Source organism: Chiloscyllium plagiosum, unplaced genomic scaffold, assembly GCF_037043375.1.
Source record: "Chiloscyllium plagiosum isolate Xiang-an unplaced genomic scaffold, Cpla_swu_hap1 HiC_scaffold_4, whole genome shotgun sequence".
NCBI classification, from domain to species: Eukaryota; Metazoa; Chordata; class Chondrichthyes; order Orectolobiformes; family Hemiscylliidae; genus Chiloscyllium; species Chiloscyllium plagiosum.
This window is the reverse complement of record NW_028270142.1, coordinates 26,896,175-26,920,266: the sequence shown is the minus strand read 5'-3', so window position 1 is coordinate 26,920,266 and position 24,092 is coordinate 26,896,175. Positions and strand designations below refer to the sequence as shown.

General features: G+C 39.4%; 1 protein-coding gene across 9 annotated transcripts in view; it reads left to right on the top strand.

The window, feature by feature from the left end:
• trps1 (trichorhinophalangeal syndrome I) overlaps window positions 1–24,092 on the top strand; it is a 225,386-nt gene that overhangs the window by 178,033 nt on the left and 23,261 nt on the right. For all 9 annotated transcript variants that reach the window (XM_087986042.1, XM_087986043.1, XM_043689004.2 and 6 more), the window contains exon 5: window positions 22,713–22,835. In XM_087986042.1, the coding sequence (XP_087842168.1) occupies window positions 22,713–22,835 (123 nt within the window). The remainder of the gene's footprint in view (window positions 1–22,712; window positions 22,836–24,092) is intronic.

Here is a 24,092-nt window from a genome sequence, read left to right as displayed (position 1 = left end):
TGCACACAGTGACAGGCACCTATCTCATCGATTGAATTAGGGTGCATCTCATTTAATGTCACTGCCTTTGTGCCTACTAAAACACTCTGTTTTGCCATGCCATGCCCTACCTTTGTACACAATCTCACCTTCAGCCAATGCTTAAAGCCTCATTGTACTTTGTGTCTGTGCGAAAAGGCAAGTCAATACAAAGTTTGGGAGCTAGTAATGGATGTTAACAGTAGTCAGTCAAAAGAGTAGATGTGTTGCTGTAAATTGCCATGCTACATCAATCTTACACCTTCGACTTTTTCACAACATTGCAAACATACTGCATGTACTACAACCAATGGCCAAGTGTCAAAATGTAAGAGTAATCCTCAGTCATATAAAGGGAAGACACATTTTAGTCAGGGGATCCTGGTATTATAAATTAAGGGCAGTTTCCAGTATCAGTCGATAAGCTTGAACATAGTCTTTCAGCCACTTGGGGCAGTCAGGGGCAGGATCCTCTCCTTGTAGCAGATGAGAAGCCTAATACTGAGTAGATCCCCACCCCATCCTGGCCCTTCATGTCAAATTTCAGGCACAAAAGGAGGCCTTGAGTGAGATGAAAGTGGCTGGCACAGCTGTTAGTGCTGATACAGATGGGGGAGGGTGGCCCAAGTGAGTGAGTAGGCAGTGCAGAGGACGTACACGGTCAATGGTTTGGGGGAGTGCGTAGATGAGAGCAAATAAGGGAAGATATTGCATACAGTTGTGAGAGTGAGAGACCACAAATCGTGGTGGGAGGTTTGTGCAGAAGAAGAGAGAGAGCGGGAGTAGCTAGCAGAAGATGGTAGCAGTTAACCCTGCAGAGCACATTGACCTTCTTGCAGCATTACTGGGCATTCCTCTGGACCAGGTTGACAACTTCAGAGGAGCCTGGCAGTGTCTGGTATTGTGGTCTCCTCTAAAAGTCCTGAGGGAAGAGGATTAAAGCCTGGAAATATACAGCAGCATCTGTGGAAAGGAAAGGGTTAAAATTTCACCTTGCTACTGATTTCACAGACCTGAAGCATTAGCTGCTTCTCTCCTTACAGATTCAGCCAGACTGCTGGCTATTTCTAGAGCTTTATTTTATTCAAAAATTAATCAGTTTTATCTCATGCCTGTGAATTGACTTAAACATTTGTGATTCTTCTAAAAATGAACTTTACAAGAAAGACGTCATTCCTTTTAACTTTAAACACCACTTTATGTTTAAGGTTGAGAAGTGTCCTATTGCATTCACATCAGACGTTTCTACAGGATGTCAGAAACAATTTCTTCCAAAGCGCTTGGCATATAACCCTCGTTTAATCTTTGAAAAATTTAACTTGACCTATCATGCTCAGGCACTGGCCTGTTCCTTTTAACCAATACTCTGGATTTACCAGGGTGCAGCTGCTCCTTTTTCTCCTTAATTTGCAGCATTACTGGTGGAGGATACCACTGAAATAGGAAAATGAAATAGAACTTAGGAGTTCTTGGGATGCAGCCAACAGGCCTTGAGCGAGCTGCTTGTTTGTAGAAGCAGCTTTCTGCTGTCAAGATCAGCATCAATGAAGCACTGGCAGCTGTTCTGAAACACTCTGATTTGTTTAGAGTGAAATTTGTTGTGGATTTGGTAACTGGGCTTCTGTGTGATTGTTATATGAAGTAAACATCAGGCTTCTGAGGGCTTCAGCAATAAAGGTGATGAATTGTATGCATTCAGACTGTTCACAGCTGAACTTCTACTTTCTGATTGTTGAAATTGTGAATCACTGTTACAATTTAGCAACTGGCTGAAGAGAGCTATGTTTACTTGGTGTGCAGTGAAATGATAGGAATGACTTGTTTTTTTGGGTGGAGGTGATTCAGTTTTGGAGACCGCAGAGTTAATAACTTGAATTGTGCATCTACTCTCAAAAAAAGGCATTCTGGAGTTTGGACTCCTGCCTTAGACTCAGTAGAAACTTGCACCAACGGAATCAACAAAACAACTACATTCATATAACACCTTTCACGTCCTCAGGACATCCCAAATGGCTTTCCAGACACTCAGCTACCTTTGAATTGCAGCCACTGTGTCAGTTGGGCTGCAGGTGGTATCGGTGAAAGGGGGACATTTCAGTATCTGAGACCCACAGTTAGCGATTCTGAACAGGGAGTCCAGTTACAGATTATCCTGAAGATTGAATTCCTGCTTGACTGCCAAGGAACACTGGCAAATAGCTAGCCTATTAAACATTAGAAATTGAATGTGTACCAACTTCCTTTTCTGATAGCCAAGAAGCATGGATGTGCATACACATAGACCACTTTGGATCAGACTTGTACCCATGAGATGTTCCCATTCTACATCATTTAATTAGATGTATATCCATGCCTCGTGCAAAAGCTGTAATGCAGAAAACTGTGCAGCACCAGATAACCATAAGTAGGTTATGTATATATAACTTTATTCTAATGAAATACTTTGAAAACATTGTTCTTCCCTCTTCTCCAAACCTGGAGTTACATGTTAATGGTGAGGAAAAGGGGTTATGCATGTTAAATGATGCAAAAAATAGCATTTAGAGTCTGAAGTCATGTCAACCACCTGACTCCAGAGTACACTAAGTAAAAGCTACTTGATTGGTCTTTGGCACCAAGAATCAGAATGCTATGAAAAACCATATTTTCCATCACCATGACAATGTAACACCATGTTTGGAAAAGAAGGAAGAATGATATTTTCAAAATACTCTATTGGAATATGGAACTCTGGGACACCATGAGGTAGTGAAAGATTTTTAATTTTTTTTTTGATGAAGCTTGCAGAAGAAATGAAAATTGTTTTATTGAAATAAAGCAATGGTAACTCCTTCACTGTGCCACTTTGCCCCATACCTCGCCTTCCCTAGTGTTTTTTTCTCCACATTACAAAATCATTTCTTCCTTGCCATTTTTTAAATCCTGCACTCCAGACATTTATGCAAAAGAGCTTTAAGTTAGATATTTTAAATTTTTTTTCTTAAATTAATCCATAGCTCCATCCTTATTCTTTTCTGAACAAACCTGCAGCGCTTATGTGAATCCTACAAGACTGTTTCTTCCGTTGAGCTTCTGAATCATTTAGTATTGACAAGGTTCATTTAAATTGGTTGCTTAATATATTTCGTTTGTAGTACTTTGGTGCCTCCAGCTATAATGTGTCAGCGCCCACACCCATTCTATACCTCCCTTCTTTAAAAACGCAGAATTCTTCGCACTGTTTAAAGGAGCATTAAGCTCTATGGAAGAGTTGCTGATTTGGCAATTTTACCACCAACAAACTGCACAATGAAATTGTCTATCTGACAAAAGAGAAAGATCAAAGCTCTTCAGTAGAAATTAATAAAGAACAGTATGATGCTACCACTGCCTAGAAATGTTGAGAGAGTTGTTTGATCCTGCCAATCTGCAGCTTCCCCAGTGTTTTCCAGTTAACATGGGGTGTACTAGTTTAGCCTTTGTTTCGACTCTATTGATATAGCGGTGCACACACGTGGTGAAAAGGGGGCTTCTGCTACCCCTCTGCTGAAGCTTTGGTAGCAGAATAGGAGCAACTGGAAGGGAATTCTGGGTTATTATCTCATTCTCTGTAAGCTGTGTCAAAAGGTTGGTTTAATCTGGAATTCATTAGAAATCTGTATTGTCATTTTGCAGACACATGGACTAGTGGATAATTCGCAGCATCCAAAGATTCATATCACAAAAAAATTCTTTTCTTGTGTTAATGTCAGTTCCACATGTGAACTGTCAACATAAATGCTTTATCCCTCCATTTCCCTTAATATTCAATAGTTTTAATCTTCAGGTCGTTATTCAAGATAATCATGCAAATGATCACATGGGACTGAATCTTATTTATTTTTGCCTAAGTCCGAGTTGCATTGAGGCTTTTGGAGAGATTTCTGTTTCAGAGTCCATCGAGTTTTCTCACTGAATCTAAGCAAATTCATACCTGTAACTATCTACCTTTTCCCAATGGTGTCAATCTTGTCTAATTCTTGCCATATCTTCACAGAACAACTTGCCGCTTGTGAGATATCACAGAGTTAACCAACATCTCTTATACCCATGCCATCTTTGAGAGCCCATCATGCCCCCAAGTTGGATGAGGTGGTGCAGAGGTATAACTTCCTCTACCCGCAAGACCAACGGCAGAGGCCAGATCGTGCCAACCTGGTAGTAGGTTGCCAACTGGGTTAAAGCAGTCTGGAGGAATGCCCAGAAATGTAGACAGAAGGTCAATGACCTTGTCCACTAGGCCAGTGGAAATGCTCCATCTTCTATCCAGTACCTCACAGTCCCTTAATTTCGGCTACTGCACCCATGTCATATCAGCATTCATGTTCTGTCACTCTCACTATCATCTGCAATATCTTCCCTCACTTACTGTCACCCATTCAAATCTCCAACACCACAAAACTTGCAATGCCCTCTGTGCTGCTGACTCACTCACTCAGGACTACTCCTCACCAGCACTAAAAATAACACCCATTTTCATGTCCCTTATAACTTACTCTTTCTCAGGAAGAAAACAGTCAACATTGTGCCAGGTCACCCTAAATGAAGGCTATCCAAAGACTTGACTGAGGCCAGCTGACAATCATGACAAGCGTCCTAGCTTTGTGTCTGCACTAAACTGCAAGACATGAATTAATATAACCAGGTATCTCTGGCTGAAGGGATAAAGCACAGAAAGCTAAGGCAAGAGCAGGCAGGGAAGCTGTGAACATCCAGGTACACTCAGAGTGAGTAAGTGCTATGAGAGCAAATGAAAAGCTCAGAGTTGCAGCCTGGTCTCGTCCATGATGACTGTGTAACCCTGAGTGCACAGCATCCTTACAGCAACATTACTATGATAGTTGCCAACTGAGCCTTGAAGTGCAGAAGTGGATTGGGAATGTGTTATGAAGCTTCTTAGACACTGGCACATATTGGATACCAATGTCTGTGGATGTACGGTGTGTGTGGCCTGTGCCCATGGAGACAGTGGTACCTGATGTCCGACATGAAGGTCCATCGGGGTAAGTAGCAAACTAATGTCATCACCAGGCTCTGATTCCACGTCAAGTTTTCTCAGGATGTAGCTAGTTCGGCTTATTTGGTAAGAGAGGAAGTCGAATGAAGTGAACTGGATTGTTCACAAGGCTTTGAACAAGAATTAACTATAGTTAAATAGCAACGCGCTGTTGCCTAGTGGGAAACTCACCTCACTGCTTGACATAAACATAAAAAATGGAGCGAGTTGCTCACAATTTTTAAAGTAGCCTCACTTTCTCATCCAATATTGCCACACATCTCACCATAGAACACATCACTCAGTGTGCTTTCTGATTTCAAGATTCTGCCCTCAGTGTTTACTCTCTTTACCATTTTCATAGTTTTGAACACTTCTACTAGAACCTTCCCGCTACGACTGAATAAATTTTTCATAAAACAGAAAACATTTGAAAAATTTAGGTCTGGCAGGTTAATGTCCAATCCTGTTCAAGAATGGAGGGAGAGGGAAGACAGGAAACTAAAGGCTGGTTAGCTTGACCTCCGTTTTTGGTAAGATTTTAGAGTCCTTTATTAAGGATATACTTGGAAGTTGTCAGCACAGTTTGACAGGGTGAGGTCGTGCCTGATGAATCAGTTAGAATACTTTGAGGAGGTAATGCACAAGTTAGACAAAACAGAGCCAGTGGATGCGATCTGTTTGGACTTCCAGAAGGTACTGCACAGGAGGCTGCTAAATTTAATAAGAACCCATGGTTTTAGTGGCAAGGTGCTGGTGTGGATAGAGGTAAAAACAATGACTGCAGATGCTGGAAACCAGATTCTGGACGAGAGTGGTGCTGGAAAAACACAGCAGTTCAGGCAGCATCTGAGGAGCAGGAAAATCGACGTTTCGGGCAAAAGCCCTTCATCAGGAATACAGAGGATTGGCTGACTGGCAGAAGACAGAGTGGAGGGATAAGGGGGCCTCTTGAGAATGGCAGCCTGTGACCAGTGCGATCCATGTTGGGACCACAATATACACATCATATGTTAACTATCTAGATGAAGATACTAAGGGAATTGTTGATAAGTTTGCAGATGACACAAATGTAGATGGAGGCACAGTTGAAGAAGCAAGGTGTCTGCAAAAAGACTTGGAAAGGTTAGGAGAGTGGGCAAAGAAGTGGCAAATGGAATACACTGTGGGAAAATGCTATTTCATGCACCTTGGTTGGAAGAACAGAGGCAAAGACTATTTTCTTAACGGGGAAAGGATTCAGAAATCTGAAGCACAATGGGTGTCCTAGTTCAGGATTCTCTTATGGTTAATACGCTGACTCAGTTAGCAGTTTGGAATGTAAATGCAATGTTAGCTTTCATTTCAAGAGCACTAGAATACAAAAGCAGTAATCTGCTACTGAGACTGTACAAGGCTCTGCTCAAACTGCATTTGGAATACTGTGAGCAGTTTCGGGCCCCATGTCTAAGGAAAGATGTGCTGACCTTGTAGGGAGTCCAGAGGAGGTTTACAAGAATGATCCTGGAGATGAAGGGCCTGTCATATGAGGAGTGGTTGAAGACTTTGCATCTGGACTCAATGGACTTTAGAAGGATGAGGTGGGAGTCATCTGGTTGAAACGTACAGAATACTGAAAGGCCTGGATAGGGTGAATGTGGAGAAGATATTTCCACTAGTAGGAGAGACTAGAACTGGAGGGCATTGCCTCAGTGAGGGGATGACCTTTTAGAACTGAGATGCTGAGGAATTTCTTCCAGCACAGAGTAGTTAATCTGCGGAACTCAATGCTGCAGAGGCCTGTAGAAACCAAGTCATTGAGTGTATTTAAAACAGAGATAAATAGGTTTCTGATTGGTAAGGGGATCAAGTATTACGGTGAGAAGGTAGGAGAATGGGGTTGAGAGACATATCAGCTCTGATTGAATGGTGGAGCAGACTCGCTGGGCCAAATGGCCTAATTCTGCTACACAGCACTCTTCTGGCAACATCTGTGGCGAGATGGACAGAGTTAACATTTCAAGTCCAATATTACTTTTTCAGAACAAGAAGTGTATATTGGAATTGAAATATTAACTCTGTTTCTATCTCCACAGATGCTTCCAGACTTGCTGAGTTTCTCCAGCACTTGCTGCTTTGTATTTCAGATCTCCAGTATCTATAGTATTTTGCTTCATTTTTAAAAAGTTGGTCCTCATATTTACAATTCCCTTATCCTCGGCAAGATAAGTGAATCTGATTGCACCAGTCCACATTTCGAATGCTATTCATATTGTGAGTCAGAGTTGACTCTAATCATCAGAACGTCTTGAATATAATTAACACCAGAATTTGGGGTGGACTTTTTCACTCCCTTGAGTGATGTGGGCAGTGGTGAGAATGTTGGGAAAATGAAAAATCCAGAATCTTTGATGTTGAGAGAAAAGTTTCCATGTTCCTCCTCCTTATTTAAATGGGGAGGTCAGAATATCATTAAGTAACATCAACTACCCTGCATGCATAGAATCCCAACAGTGTGAAAGCAGGCAATTCAGCCCATCGAGTCCTACCACGCTCCAAAGATCAGCCCACCCTATCCCTGTAACCCTGCATTTCCCATGACTAATCCACCTAGCATGCACATCCCTGGACATTATGGGCAATTTAGCATGGCCAATGCATCTACCCTGCACATCTTTGGACTGTGGGAGGAAACCAGAGTGCCTGGAGGAAACTCGCACAGACAGAGGGAGAATGTGCAAGCTCCATGCAGACAGTCACCCAAGGATGGAATTGAACTCGGATCTCTGGCGTTGCTAGGCAGCAGTGCTAACTGCTGACCCACCACATTGTCCCATGCACTTGTATCTCTTTATGAGTCCAACTCACTTCATTTCCGTGTAGCTCCCATCTCTTCTTTTCTTCCCTGAGCAACTAGACAATGCCTATTCCCAACGTGAAAGCCATAGTGTTTACTTGGCGGCAGTGATTCACCACTTGCTTCTCTGGGTCGTAATCTACCTCTGGCTGTACCACAATATTCCTGCATGCTCCATTAACCTTCTCCCGCACTGCTTTGTGTTGAGTTTCACCCAAGACACTGCAATAACCTGGGCTGCTATCTGAGTCCCGGCTGGCAGGATCTGGTGGTTAGCTATCCTTTCCTAACCAGAAGGATATAGCACTGCCCTTCTTTCCATCACTCCATCCATCAGCTCCTCCAGTTTCTTGTAAGTGAATCAAGGAGCCGTTCTGGGCCATTTCCTTTGGGATAATGGCAGAAGAGCACAGTGTGAAAGGTGCTTCCTGGCTGGCAGCGTCTGAAGTGGCATGCAGTTGGAGTTTAAATGTGACATCAACAGTGGGAACACTGGAGTGCCTCACAGCGGTGAGCACTCCCACTACTTCTGCTGCACAATGGCTGAGGTGGGGAAGAAGAATCCAGTAGCATACTTACTGAGAAAAGGAATGGAAGATTGAGAGGAAAGTTGCCATTGCGCATGGTGGACCAAATCCTTGAATCTCACTTGAGAAAACACTTTGCCAAAAAAATGTGTTGAAAAGCATTTATATCAAGTCTGAAATCAAATCTCTGTTTTTATTGGCACTTCACTTGAAATCCTTTAAGATTTTTGTATTGGATTTTTGGATCGTTCTCTCTTTCAACTCTGTTAAGAGTTTTACCATTTAGGGAATATATCAATTCTCTTTATCCTGAAAATATATTGAACTGTTTTACCACATCTCTGCCCACATTTCACAATCTTTCAATATCCTACAGTTTTGTACATTCTCCTCACACTTTTGTAGCCTTGTTGAAAAATGTTGGCTTTCCTCTAACTTCATATCCAAATTAACTTATGTATCTTTAGTACAAACAAAATTTAAATACTAATCCATTATGGCTGAAGGACCATTTGCACAATCTGGGAAATATTTTTAAAATCTTATTTTCTGTGTCTTAACTTTTAGCAATAGGTCTGTCAATTAATAAACTTACTTTATTTCACCTTAGCAATACATCTCTTGTATTGCACTTTATAAAACCCAAGTATGTCACATTTATTGTGTTTCTTTTCACTGTAGTTATTTTATTTGACCTGTTTGGACCTGTTATTGACACATCTCTGCAACAGGTGGGAGCTGAACCTTGGCCAGCTAGCTCAGAGGCAGGGATTCTACTACACCACAAGACCCTCCCTTTGCGGTACATATTTTCTTTAAAACCTGTTCAGATATGTGAGCAGTTGTGCAGCATGTAAAGCTTGAACCTGGATCTCCTGGTTTATGGGCAGGGACATTACCACTGCGCCACCAGAGCCTTCTCCCTTGGACTTTATGCTTGGGAATTTCCAAAAGGATTTAATTAGATATAGCCAGCAATTTTTAAATTTATTTTTCCTGATTAATCTCGATGTTTCTTAGTGTTTGCTCATTTTATCCCTATTGCAGTCAAACCCTTGCTCTATTATTGCCATAAGGCTAGCTGTTCTATAGCTATCTTGTTAATCCTTTTCCCTTTTTTTTGGAGCAGGGATATAACATTCATAACCTCTAGCTCTTTAGTTCTATATGTGTTAATAAAGAATTCTCAAAATTCTGGTCAGGATGTCTGTTATTTGCTGATTATACTCTATTTGGACTGATCTCTTACATATTATAGCCCTATATGACATAGATTCCTTTTCAGTAAATATGTCTATTATTGGTTTCTCTTCGGATATTCCTGTAGTCGGGCTTCATCTGCCTTTGTGGAAAAAAAGGTACAGAGTTTAAATACCAAATTAGCATTTCAACTATTCCCCTATATCTAAATATGCCGTACAGTACAGCACTCAGCTATCAGGTCTCAGTTTGATCCTCAGTCACCAACTTTAGCTATGCCAATAGTTTATTAGCTTCAGTGCCCAAATCTTAAGAGTTCAAGAACATCTGCTCTTCCCTGGTGGAATCCAGATGCAGCTGTTAAAATTTTGTCATTACTAAATAGGAATGCGTTCCACTGCAGGCTCTTTCAACACAGTTAAATGTCACAAGGAGCCTCATAGGGACAATATTGAGCAACCAAGTGATAGACAACCATGCTGCGCAAAGAGATAATGGGGTATGTAATTAGTCACACAGGTATGTTTTAAGAATTGTCTTCAGTGAAAAACCAGGGAGAGAGGTAGGAGGTTTAGGAAGGCAATTCAAGAGTCTTGGGCTTTGGCAACTAAAGGCATGCCCACCAGTAATGGAGTTATTAAAGACGTGGATATGCAGCAGGTCAGTATTGGCAGGTTGTAGAGCAAGGGAGATTGAGATGCGCAGCAATTGAATAACATCTGCCACTGACAGCCATGATTCATATGACAATTGGTGGTTTGGGTGGGGAACTGTGGAACCATACTCCTTCAGGAAGGAGAAAATGGGAAAATATGTTTATGCTTTACTTTAAATGAAAATTCCTTTCACAAGTGAGAAAATGCATTGGCTCCTTTGCTTTAATATGAAGACATAAAATAAAGTTGATATCATAAAAATGATCAGCCTTGCCATCACACTTACAAAAAAAGCAAAGAAAAAAGTGATCATTTGTCATGTATTGAGAAAACCCTTCAGAAATTGAAAGTAATTTAGGAACCACATGACAATGAAGTCAAAAAAATGACCAGAGCTCAGACCTGTGTCCTTCAAAAGCATTAAAACTCAGACCTCACCCAATGTTTACTTAAAAGCAATTAGTCTGGGGCTTTATGACAGCTTCTGTTTAATATTGAAACAATGTGCACTTTGTACTATAATACCTCATTCTTTTTAAAGCATGATATCATCTGAATATTAGTACAGAAGGTCAGCTAATAAAAAATAATAAAGACATCTACTCTTCAAAATAAGTATTAAAGCATAAAGGGTCAAGAAGTTAAATTAACCTGACCAACATTGCACTGTTGAAGCCATGATGTTAGCAGTGACTCTTCAGTACATTTAGCAGTTACAGTGGGCATGGGTTTAGGAGGCTGCTGAGGTTCCTGCACTCTACTGAAAATGCTGAGGGTGAGCTCACCCCTTCCTCCAGCAGCTCACCTACAGGGATGTAATGTTTGGAGGGCTGTTACTTGATTTAGGACAGGTCCACTGCCATCAACTGGTCCAGAAGCCCTCAGGGTGCTGCAGGCTAGTCATTGGCCAGTGCTTCTTTGGTTCCCACTGCAGCTCTGCAAGCAGTGGTCATCACCAGCACTATAACAGTCCTGAAACCCTTAAATGCTTCAAATTACAACAGCACATTTGAGGCTAGATAAACCTAGAGGAATGCAGGAACAAGAATCGGTTGGTATAAAACTTTCAAAGAACACCTCCATGTTTGAGCAGTGGTTTTAAAAGAAGGGGCAATCTCTTGGGTAAATGTCTGTGTGGAGTTTGCACATTCTCCCCGCATCTGCGTGGGTTTCCTCCGGTTGCTCCGGTTTCCTCCCACAGTCCAAAGATATGCAGTTCAGGTGAACTGGCCATGCTAAATTGCCCATAGTGTTAGGTGAAGCGGTAAATGTAGGGGAATGGGGCTGGGTGGGTTGCTCTTCAGAGGGTCGGTGTGGACTTGTTGGGCCAAAGGGCCTGTTTCCACACTAAGTAATCTAATCTAAATGAGAAGTTAGAAACTTGATTTTGAAAAATTACTAATTTTTAAGTTTAAAGTCCCAGATAATAGTTAAAACTGAATATATAATTTATGTATAAATGCTTAATGTTGTGGGAACTCAATTTATTAGATGTCGTCAGTGGTTCAGGGTAGTGAAGTTGTTTTGTAAATAGCTTTATATCTGTATTGTAGAGTAATTTTAATATGTCTTTAATCAGCTCAGGATTTCCTTCTCTACTAGAACTGGCGATCTGTAATTGGAAGCAAACTAGTTATTGAATTTGTCACAAAGTATTCAGGGCAAGCGGTTCCATGTAAGCCGAAATTGGATCTGTAATGACTATCGGTGTAATTCTTTTGTTTTATTAATTCCAAGGATTCTTTCAGGATCTCACACTTTCCTCCACCCTCAACTCCTGTTAAATTAGAAGTCAAGATATGGAAATGTGGCTACAGTAATTTTGTTTTTGGAATATTGTTAGTCTATCAATCTCTTCAGTCCATGTGTTATCCATTTCTCTGCCTATCACTGCCTTTGCAGATTAAACTAAAGAGTGTATCATTGGCTGCAAAATCTAGTAACTGAATGTATTTAATGTATTCCCGTGCCCCATTTCTCCAGCATGGTTTCATTATCTAATTTTCAATAGCTTGTAAATCTTTCTTATTATAAATAAGTGCTTTGTTTCTGACTAGTTCTTTTTTGGCATTCCCTTCCTCTCAGAAGGTAACACCGGATGTATGTTTCCTTCTGGGATTGTCTAGTTTTGAACGAGGCAGTTTGTAAGTTTTTTTTGTTCTCAATGTAAGGGATGTAAATTTAAGCCAAACCAAGCTGCAGAGCATCGGCCACTTTTGTTTCTAGGTCCAGGATCACTAGAAACTGGGTGAAGCTGTCTGTTCGGACTCTGTTCGGACTCAGTCCTGTTGTTCTCTTCATGACTCAGAGGTGAAACACCAGCAACTAACCCATAGCACAAACCTGCTCCAAACTACTGAGGGGTTTTCAACTGCTCATCAAAAAATGTCTCAAGTCAGAACTGGACAATTGAAATCAGATTTTAAAAACTGAATTATTTCCTTTTAATTTTTGTGTTTTGGCGCAATGGCAGTAATGAAATCTTCAGCTTAATTTTCAATGTAAAAATCAGAATTCTTAATCATTGTCCTCCTTTTAACATGTCCTGACAGTTCAGTTTTGGACTTAGTTATTTATTTATTCACCTGAAGTCATTATTGATGTCAAGTGGAGACACTGAAATTTGACATTTTATTTGCCGTAGGGAATCTCTGGTTACCCCAATCCTGCTGTCATCTCACATACAAATGTTTCCTTCCAGTAGGTATTTTCTTTCCACTTGATAACAATCTGGGGATGAGTGCTATAATGAATAATAGCTGTATTATGAACCTTGCATTTTGTATAATAAAAAACAATTGCAGTCTCTAGATTCTAGAAGTAACAGTGGCAGATAAAGGAGTTCTTGACTTGAGGAAATTATAGTTAACTTTATATTTTCTGTCTGCTGCTCTGGTTGTAGTGAGCTAACTCTGGAAACATCAGAGTGAATGTCTTTATCTGCCATTCACATACACAGCTGAAAATGTGTCGCTGGAAAAGCGCAGCAGATCAGGCAGCATCCAAGGAGCAGGAGAATCGACGTTTCGGGCATGAGCCCTTCTTCAGGCTCATGCTCGAAACGTCGATTCTCCTGCTCCTTGGATGCTGCCTGACCTGCTGCGCTTTTCCAGCAACACATTTTCAGCTCTGATCTCCAGCATCTGCAGTCCTTTCTCCCATTCATATACACACCCTACCAACAGCATCAGAGTGATTGAGTGATCATTTAAGGCAACCATCTCAAAGTTCACAGGAAGGTGCCTCTTTCGGCCATCTGCCTGAAATGATGTTTTGTTTCTGGTCTTTCAACCTGGGTTTGTTGTAGGTCATGATTTGTCACATTTGGAACCTGCACTGACTGCTGTTTGCTCCAGAGGACTCCTAACCTTATAATGCAATATTTTGAGTTTAATGAATGCGACCTATAATATTTATGTTTCTTTAACTTTGTGCAATAGGAATTGATAATTATTTGATTTTAAGTATTCTTGGCCAACAAATTCCAAGATCATTCCTTTTTAAATTTCTTAAGAATAATCCTGAACTCCAGTGAAATTTTGAATATTTTTTGTTCTTTTAAGCTAGGATTGAAGGTTTTCTCACTAGGGGATGGAGAGAGATGCGGGTGGGGTCAGATCCCTAACCACAAACTACTCATTTAGGGCTACAGCTGAGTCGGTATTACAGACCCTTGCCAGAAACATGCATCCTGTGAACTAGAGGCAGTATATAATTGATTCACCTTTTCACAAAACTATTTATACCTCCCAACATGGAGGCACAAACACAGTTGTGTGAGCGTGGATGGAGACTAAACAGAAGTGTGGGATTGTTAGGGAGAAGATAAGAGGAAATGAATTTGGTGGAAGCAAGATAAACAACTTTCTACCAGGAGAGTTCTGCTCATGTTTTTTTTTGAAACAGCAGAAATAAGTTCAGTGGGGTTGAAAAACTAAGAGGTTGAAGGAATATGTAGAAACTCAATGGTAATAAATAAGCTTGATATAGCCATCTGGAAAATCAGAATTTAGTGCTGGTGGTAAGGTTAGTCTATTGGGAGATGGGAGGAAACATCAGAGGGTGAGTATTTAACTTCAGCCAGGCAGGGAATCTTCTCTTGTATAACAACAGTGTACTTTTTTTTTCCCAACAGGTTGGATGATATTAGGTTGAAATAGCTATGAACACCTCTTTGAATGAAGTAAGAGGTGATCAGTAAGTGCTGGCTTTTCCAGTGACACCCACATCCCATCAAATAATTAAGAAAGGCACAGATCCAGGTTTAGAGCAAGGTAGTTTTGGGTGAGTAGAGGGAGAGAGAGTCAGAGGACAGCAGGAACTAAACAGGCAACATTTCTTAGGCAGCAGAGGAAAAGCTGGAGTTGCTCATTTCCCAGGAAATTGGGAATACAGGCTTGCATTTAGTTGAAATTCCAAAAACATGGAGATGGAGATGACAAAAGAACTTGACATTGTGTTAAATATAGAATTCATTGAGGGGCAGATGAAACTTGCCTTGCTTGAGGAGTGATTATGTAAGCTTTGAAAGGAATCAATTGAAGAGTGCAATGAAAATGTGGCAATAAATGGAATTAGGAACGGTTAAGATAAATTGAAGAGGAAGAAAGGTGGTAAGGCTTGTCTGACCTCCAAATGTCATTTGAATTTCAGATTGCTCCTGAGAGAAAGGAATTTTTGTTATGAACCCATTGAAGGAGTTAAAGAATAACAGAACAGGGCAGTTACATATTGAATAGATGCTGTTAAAAAGAGTGGGCATGTATGATATTCTAAGACTGGCTATGTCATACGTAGAAGGTTTTTTTTCATGAGCAACAATATCTGTTACCTTGAGGGAAAAAGAAAGAAACCTTTTGAATCCAAAGACCAATGAGATTTTTTAAATTTGAAGGAAAATTGTTGCATTCTGTGTAACGACAGGACAAACAGATTTGAAAATAGCGAACGATGCTAGAGCATGTGTTTCTCAAAAGCTTTACTTATCCAAACTTTTGTGAATGGGACATCTGCCTATGAAATCATGCAACTCTAATACCTGTCCCTTGTGTAGGCAGGAGTAGTTTTTTGTTGGGTTCTTGGAAGTGAGTTTTGAACAGAAACACTGGCTGAATTTTCTTTGTCACTTCTCCTTGTAACTGTTGCCATAACTATGATCACAGACCGGGAACTGAACAACTTTATTTCTTTTAATCTTACTGGCAGCACTTCCATTAGCAAACATAAGAAAATTGGAAAGTATTAAGAGTAACAGTATGCCTGTTGATTATTGTTGCATGGCATTAAAAACAAACAAAAGTGTCACAGAGCAGCAATTCATTAGTTTAAGATGGAAATGCTTTTTACAATTTTTTTCCATTAAGTTTGGAACTGCAGTGTGCTGTAGTCTTGTATAACTGAAGTAACAACTGGTGTAAAGAAATCTGGAAATAAAAACATCTGGAATCTGAACATCTGACATTTGACATAATGTCTGATGCCTGTTCGTATCTTAACGGTATCGGATTGACAGTTCAGCATATCGTGCTGCAATACTAAAAGCAAAGTTATGTGCTTTAAGGGGAAAAATTAAGCAAGTGAATCATTCACAAACCATTCCCAGGTGAAAGGATTCAATGACTGGAAACTGATATCCAATATTGTAGCCAGATGTTTAACAACATTCATTTTGTCTTGATATTTTCTTCTGGGAAAATGTATTTAAATTAGATAATATCAGAACCCATGAATAGACCATTTGGAAAGTGGACAAGTCTACATGACACCCTCTATCTGAATTTGGTGAGTGTGATAGCAGTGCAGTGTATAAACCGTGCGATAGCAAATACAGATTATCATTTTGCGCATGCTAGACATGAATCAACGTGGGGGGAAAGGAGAAACTACAGGATCAGATTGACCAGTCTGCCATTCCTTTTCTCTGCAAAGACAATGTTCTACCATGAAAAAATGTTCGTGACAGGGGAAAAAAAAATGAATTTGCACATGGGGGAAAGCTAAGACAATTGAAGCTTTCTTCTACAGCAGCTGCAGAGCCAACAAAACTGCAAAAGCAGAAGCTGGCAGAACAAGATAGGTATTAGTTTTTGCAGATGGTAGTGCAGACAAGTTGGAGATTGAACAGGAAGCCGCGTACGTGAGGTATTTGATGGGGATAGCCTATTACCTCACTTAACTGGTCTAATCACTCCTGAGACCCTTACTTCTGTATAATTAGAAATTATTGCATTTCCCTCTAAGTGCTTGACTAAATTATCCAACAATGTGTAGGATGCAAGTCACACAAAGCCTTTCTGTTCAAGAAGTTCTGTATTTTCCTTTAAAACAAGGTTCTGAAGCAAAGTTTGTTCTACACTGCCAAGACTATTAGATCATCTTCGATAGAAAAAACTTTGTGACACTTGTCTTTTAGTTTGTAAATAGTATCACAAAACAGCTAATTTTATTACCAAACTCACCAAATGTATTCCTTCTAATGTACCGCACAATAACAAGTGCTATTCATACAGAGGAATAATTTGGATTTTTTTCTGCGACACAGACTTTCTTGATAACTATCATGCATTACAGACATCATGAAAGAAAGATTAATATCCTAACAATCTTAATATATTTCAACAAGTGACCACACAGCGTCTAATATTGTTGCTTGTCCTATGCTAATTTTGTTTTGGCTGGTTGCTATTACAAAGGGTGTAATTAGATCTGTTGGATTTTTATTGACTGCATTATTTCTGCAAACAAAGAGAGAGGAGAAAGAATAGGGTCCTCAACAGTACAGTCAAGGAAATGCATGTTCCCTACGATTGTTTGTGAGCATGAACCAGAGCTTGAGGAAATGTAATTTGTCATGGCAATTGTTTATTAGTAATGTTAATAATCACTGTGCCAGTAGTGGTCTAAATCTTTTAGATTTTCTGCTTGAAATTTGCAAACTTATTGCATTGGAATTCTAATCAAATCTTGTTATAATTTATTTCAAATCTTGTGATAATTTAATTCAAGAAAGATATTGACTTTTTCACATTAACCAAAGTGACCAATGGTGAACTAAATATTGATATTAATGGAATTGTGGTTTGAGGGATGGAGGATGTGGATAATGGGAGGGGAGAACTTATTTTTTGAAAGGGTAATTGTAAGACTGAGTTTTCAACTGTTTATTGCTAACTGAAAACATTTCTAGAATCAAGTTAAATTATTACAGTCATTTCAAGTTTTATAGCTGTGCAGTCTACCAGTACTCATTGCTTTTGGCTACACTCATTTTCCTTGTATCAATGATTAATGGACAATGTTGAATGTTGGAGTGAGCAGGCATCAGCAAATGCGAGATTGTAATTAGTTTAGCTGACGAGTCCTTCAATGGCACTTGCATCTGGATGGAAAAATTACCCTATAGGGAACTGGCTGCTCACCAGGTTTTTTTTCTGTAATACATTGTGAAACGCCAGATGAATCAAGTGCCTTTTTGTTCCAAGAAACTGCTTGAGTCTTGAAGGCAGAAATATGCCTATAAAAGCCATCTACTTTGAATATATCTGAGTACAATTATTAGCATTGTACTCTCTCTGGGTATTTTTTGGTGAACATTCAATTGATAAAGAAAGATCTTTGAAAAATTCAAATTTTAAATATGTTAATACTTTTTGACAATTTATTGACATGTTTTAATTTTTGAGAAGTACTTACAGAAATTAAAAGGAAGTGGAATGATTTTACTACTATAGTATGTATCTAATTTTCCAAAGATTTTATCATGATAGCGAGGTTTGAGAAAATTGGTAGCTCAGGTTGAGGTTCTGGATGTAAGTTTGCTCGCTGAGCTGGAAGGTTCGTTTCCACACGTTTTGTCACCATACTAAGTAACATCATCAGTCAGCCTCAGGATAAAGCACTGGTAGTACGGCCCACTTTTTATTTATGTGTTTAGGTTTCCTTCGGTTGGTGAAACCATTTCCTGTGGTGATGCCATTTCCTGTTCTTTTTCTCAGGGGGTGGTAAATGTTGATAGAGTTCAGGTTGGAATGCCATGCTTCTAGGAATTCTTGTGCATGTCTCTGTTTGGCTTGTCCTAGGATGGATGTGTTGTCCCAAAGTCGTATCCTTCCTCATCTGTATGTAACCACATTAGTGAGAGTGGGTCATGTCTTTTTGTGGCAGGTTGATGTTCATGTATCCTGGTGGCTAGTGTTCTGCCTGTTTGTCCAATGTAGTGTTTGTTACAGTTCTTGCAAGGTATTTTGTAAATGCCATTAGTTTTGCTTGTTGTCTGGATAGGGTCTTTCAAGTTCATTAGCTGCTGTTTTAGTGTGTTGGTGGGTTTGTGAGCTACCATGATGCTAAGAGGTCTGAGTAGTCTGGTAGTCATTTCCGAGAGGTCTCTGATGTAGGGGAGAGTGGCTAGGGTTTCTGGACATGTTTTGTCTGCTTGTTTGGGCTTGTTGCTGAGAAATCGGCAGACTGTGTTCATTGGGTACCCATTCTTTTTGAATACACGGTATAGGTGATTTTCCTCTGCTCTTCGCAGTTCCTCTGTGCTACAGTGTGTGTTGGAGCATTGAAATAATGTTCTAATGTAGGTTCATTTCTGGATGTTGGGATGATTGCTTCTGTCATTCAGTATTTGGTCTGTATGTATTTTTTGATTATGAATTAAAGTCCCTTTTTTGTGCTCCTTTATGAACAGTAGAGCATGTAATTTTAAACGATTGTAAGTCTCAGACCTGAATTGATTAAAAGCCTGCATTTACACAATGGCACTAGAGTTTTATTATTCCATTCTCTCTGAATTGCTTAACTACAAAACAGTATGAGGGCATTTTGTATCATTTGATGAAACTGTTTTGCACTTCGGTATGTATAGACTATATCATAGACAGTTTAACAGTTATAATGGACTGTCGTTGAACTTAAAATCACTATCTACTAATTTCACCCATTTAGAACATTAAATAATATTATTAAACAATTTTAAAATATGGTTATGTTTTCTTGGCAAAAAGAATAGTATTTGTAAAAGAGATGAATGGAGAAGTATTCTTAAGAAGTATGGAAAAGAATTTGAAATTACAACTATTTAAAATTTGCATCTGTATATATGGCTAAACTATAATTGGCCTAAGAATGCAAACACGTTATTATAATCTGGTCAAATATTTGCAATGCTTGTGCAATCATAGATTACACTTCATGAAATGAAGTACATTATCTGGCATTATCCAGCAGATGTTGTACACCCTGGGAGCAAAACTTAAGTGGAGGGGGGTATTGTACAGTACAGTCCTCCAAAGGTGAGATTCCATTCTTCTCTACATCCATGACAAATAATGAGATGCTATAAACATCTCAAGTATAGAAACCCATGGTTGGTCATGCTGAAGAGATTGTAATTCACACTTAAGATATAAGTCTGAAACTTTTAGTTGTGTTTCAACAGGACAGCTGTGTTTGCACTAATTCTAGTAGTTTTCTCTGTTCCTACATTGCACAAACATTTTTCAATTCTGTGCTGTATTACCCTGTGATTTTGGCTATAATTCCTTCTTCATTAGGACTGGGTTGAGATTGATTAAGCTCATTCCCTCCACTTCACACCTCACAGTCAGCAGAGAAAAGATATTTTCATTTAGCAATCTGGCATGGTCTTAAACTTGGAAATAAAAACTCTTACCTTCACTTTATTATTACATTCATTTATTGTGGATTTAGAATCAGCAATAGGACGTCATTAATTTACTTAGGTATATAAAAATTGAACAACATTTGAACATCTATAATTTAAGGAGCAACAGCTCCATTCCTATTATGTATCTGTAAAATCAGGATTATTGAACAAGTTGAAAATCTATAAAAATGTAAAAAAAGAGCTTGAATATGTTCATAGTTACCAAAATCTTTCAACATCGTGCTGTGCGCACTATGCATATATGCATACGATACTGGACTACAGGAGCAGGGCAGACACTAGGTATTCTGTAACGAGTAACTCACTTTCTGACTCTGCAAAGCTGGAGGGGATGCAGCTCCAGCAACATTCATGAAGATCATCAGCATCCAGGATAAAGCAGCCCATGTGAATGACACCCTATTTACCGCCTTCAGCATTCATTCCTTTCATCATTAGATCACTGGGCTGCAGCATGCACTATCAGCAAAGAACAATGCAACAAATCAACAAGGCCTCTCCACCAACACCATTAAAACCTTAGTCTTTTTATCCCTTGAAGAGCAGGGCAGCAGACACACTACAATGCTCCACCATCTCCAAGTGTCTTTCAAGTTACACGCCATCCTGACTTGGAAATATCCTGCTGTGGCTTCACTGTCACTGGAAATCATTATCTCACAACACGAAGAGACTTACTGTCACTATATGGACTAGAGCAGCTCAATAAGATAGCTCACCATGACAACCTCAGAAGTAATAGGGATAAGCAATAAGTATTGCTCCTGGCAATGATATTCACACCCTAGAATGAATTTTTAAAAAGTACATGTGGTGTAAATATTTCTCAGTCAAGTTTTTTTGTAATCTTATGTTCAGTGTAATAAGAAAAAAATGATGTCGTAATGCCATAAAATGAAAATTTATTTGCTACAAAACACCCAGAGTAAGCCCTACTTTATTTACCATTTAGCAACAGAAAATTCTAAATAATCCTCGGGTGGATCAATATACTGATGAGTTTGACACAATTGGCTGTCCAAAACAGCATGTTTTCTGGCATGCATAGTTCTAATAATCTACTTCTAAATTTTAAAATTTAGAATAAAAAATACTAAAAGAGCTTCTCCTAAAGTTCAATATTTCACTTTTCTTGAGTGAATGGGAGAGGTAAGAACCCTTGAAGCAGGCATGAGGCCATAACGTGCTTCACAACTGGGGTGTCTGTACAGAACAGTGAAAAATCAAAAATCACAGCTGGCAGCAGTTGTCAGGTCATTGTTGTGCAGTCACAGCAGGGTGACCAACTGGCACAACTGTGACTGTAGCATCTTGGCGGGTCTGTGGTGGAATGAGAGGTTTTGAGGCCACTCACAACACACACTGACACATACTGCACGCGCACACAGACACACACACAATGCACATATACACATTTTTACACACACAATGTCCATACAATACACACGCACATAGAAAACACAGGAATATTTGCCCTGTTGCCACGAGGCTTTAAATCGCAGACTCCGGCATTTTCAGTTCCTGTCCACCATCAGGAAAATCACTATGGCACCATCAAAATTCCTAAATTGGCCTGCTAATGAGTGTAATTAATATGTCTGTGTTGAAAATCCTTCCTGCAAGATCACTCAGATCTTTTCCAGATCCCACTTCCTTAACTGACTTGTGGAAACTGGGAAAATCTAGACCTCTGAGTCAAAGATTTTGAGAGTTCAAATTCCACTTGAGTAAGTTGAGTGCATTGCAGAAGACTGCAGAGTGAGCAAGCCCATGACCAATTTTAGCCCATTTTCAAATGAGGACCAATGATATAAAATCTGATCACTTCGGGAGCCAGTCTGGATCATAAAATATAGATGTGTTGTTCTGGCACATTTCCACCAATAACACAATGCACAGAGTGGCAACATTTGAGATGATCGCTAGGTGAAGATTTGACACTGAGAAGGAAGGAATTAGATGTATCCCATCTGAGGAAGCAGGATGAATGGATTAGGAATCTAGCTGTGGTTACACCAGAGCTGTTCAATGCTGCAGATGTAGAAATAAGTGATAAAAGGAATATAATACGAGATTTAAACTCAATTCTGGGGCAGAACTGAAGTTTAAAGTTAAAACTGGGCAAGCAGTCACAGAGTTAGTTATATTTCTGGACATGAATGTCTTACACAATGGTTCGTTCCCGTAAGTGTAAGTTGGGGGCTAGTTATATTAAAACACTGAAAGTTGCTCTTCTGCACTTGTCACTAATATTAGATGGACTGTTGTTAATAATCCCCTATTTAAAATTTGTCATTTGAGAGTTATAACTGTTGTATTTGTATTATGTCAGGCCAATTGTGTTGTTTAATTACTAAAGATTAGTAAAGATAATTACTACAATTATTAAAAAGGTGAAACAGGTGCTTCTTTTATCACTTACTTAAAGCTTTCAAATTAAATTTCTTTGCAACTTATTTTTATCGAGATGCAAAATTAGTTATGTTTGTCTCAAACAATGAATGTTCTGCAAATAGATACCAGATTAACATGATCACTTTTGTTAGAACTGCGTATCGATATAATAATGCTTTTATTTGTTTTCTATATTTAATTGATCACTGATTTATTATTATACATTTCAGTTATTGTGAAGAGGCATAATTAAAAGTGACCTTATTGTGATCAACTTACTTTCTTGGTTATTTCTGCCAGAAGGGAAACAAAACACTCGTGTTGATTTGTCCTAACTTCACAGATCACGTGATATACCTTTGACCTTTTGCTGTTGCAGAGACGAAGAGGTTCTGGAGTCTTCTGTGCCAACTGCCTGACCACAAAGACCTCTCTTTGGCGAAAGAATGCAAACGGTGGATATGTATGTAACGCATGTGGCCTGTACCAGAAGCTGCATTCGGTAGGAAGAACCCATTAGTTGTTTGGGAAAATGTTTGTAAAGATTGTTCAAACTGGCCAGATGTCTCACATGGTTTCATTTAATGGAATCCATTTCTTGGGTTCTGCGATTAATTACTCTGAAGGGTGTGTGTGTGTGTGTGTGTGTGTGTGTGTGTGTGTGTGTGTGTGTGTGTGTGTGTGTGTGTGTGTGTGTGTGTGTGTGTGTGTGTGTGTGTGTGAAATTTTCATATGTGGACAAAGTCTTTGATTTTGTTACAAGTGTATTGGCACATGTCCTTTAACACTTCATAAGTTACACTGAGAGTAACATTTCAGTGGCAGCTACTTATTGTAGATGTAGAATAAATCAGAAGGTAACGTAAGTTTCTGTGAGAACAGAATTAATTGTTCGCAGTAATTTTTCATACATCTGCCACTTTTTAAAAGCAGTCTGTGAGCTCATCTGCATGATTTTAAGTACATATAATATATGCCAGTGAAACAGTCTTTTCAGGCAAATAGTCCATGCTAGTGTTTGTGATCCATGCAATCCATTTCCCCAATATCATTGCAATCCTCTATTCCCTTCTCCCTGACTTATTTACTTTGTTTCCCCTTTAACACATCTATATTATTTACTTCTGTTTTATCTCCATAGAGACCGATAACATTTATAATGAAATTTGAATTTCCAGTTAATACTGAAAGGACGGCACAGTATGATTTTAGGCTAAAGAATAGAAGCAGTATTGCAGTGTAGGCAGCTTATACTTTAAACCACAGAATGGTATGGCATCCTCTTATGTTTAGCATAACTGAGGAAACACACTTCACAGGACATTGGTGAGGCCTCTTCTGGAGTACTTGTCCAGTTTTGGTCACCCTGTTATAGGAAAGATATTAATTAGCTAGACAGAGTTCAGAAGAGATTTACCAGGATGTTGCTGGGCATGTAAGGTTTGTGTTGAAAAGGAAGGCTGGATAGGCTGAGATTTTTTTCACTGGAGCATAGGAGGTTGAGAGGTGACCATACAGAGGTTCATAAAATCATGAGGGGTATAGATTGGGTTAATATCTTTTCCCTAGGATGGGGGATTTCAAGACTGGGGGGGCACATTTTTAAGGTGAGGGGAGAGAGAGATTTAAAACAGACATGAGGGGCAAATGTTTTTAGATGGCGGGTGGTTTGCATGTAGAATGAACCTTCTGAGGAAGGTGGTGGACGTGAGCAGTTACAACATTTGAAAAACACTTAGATAAGTAGATGAAGAGGAGA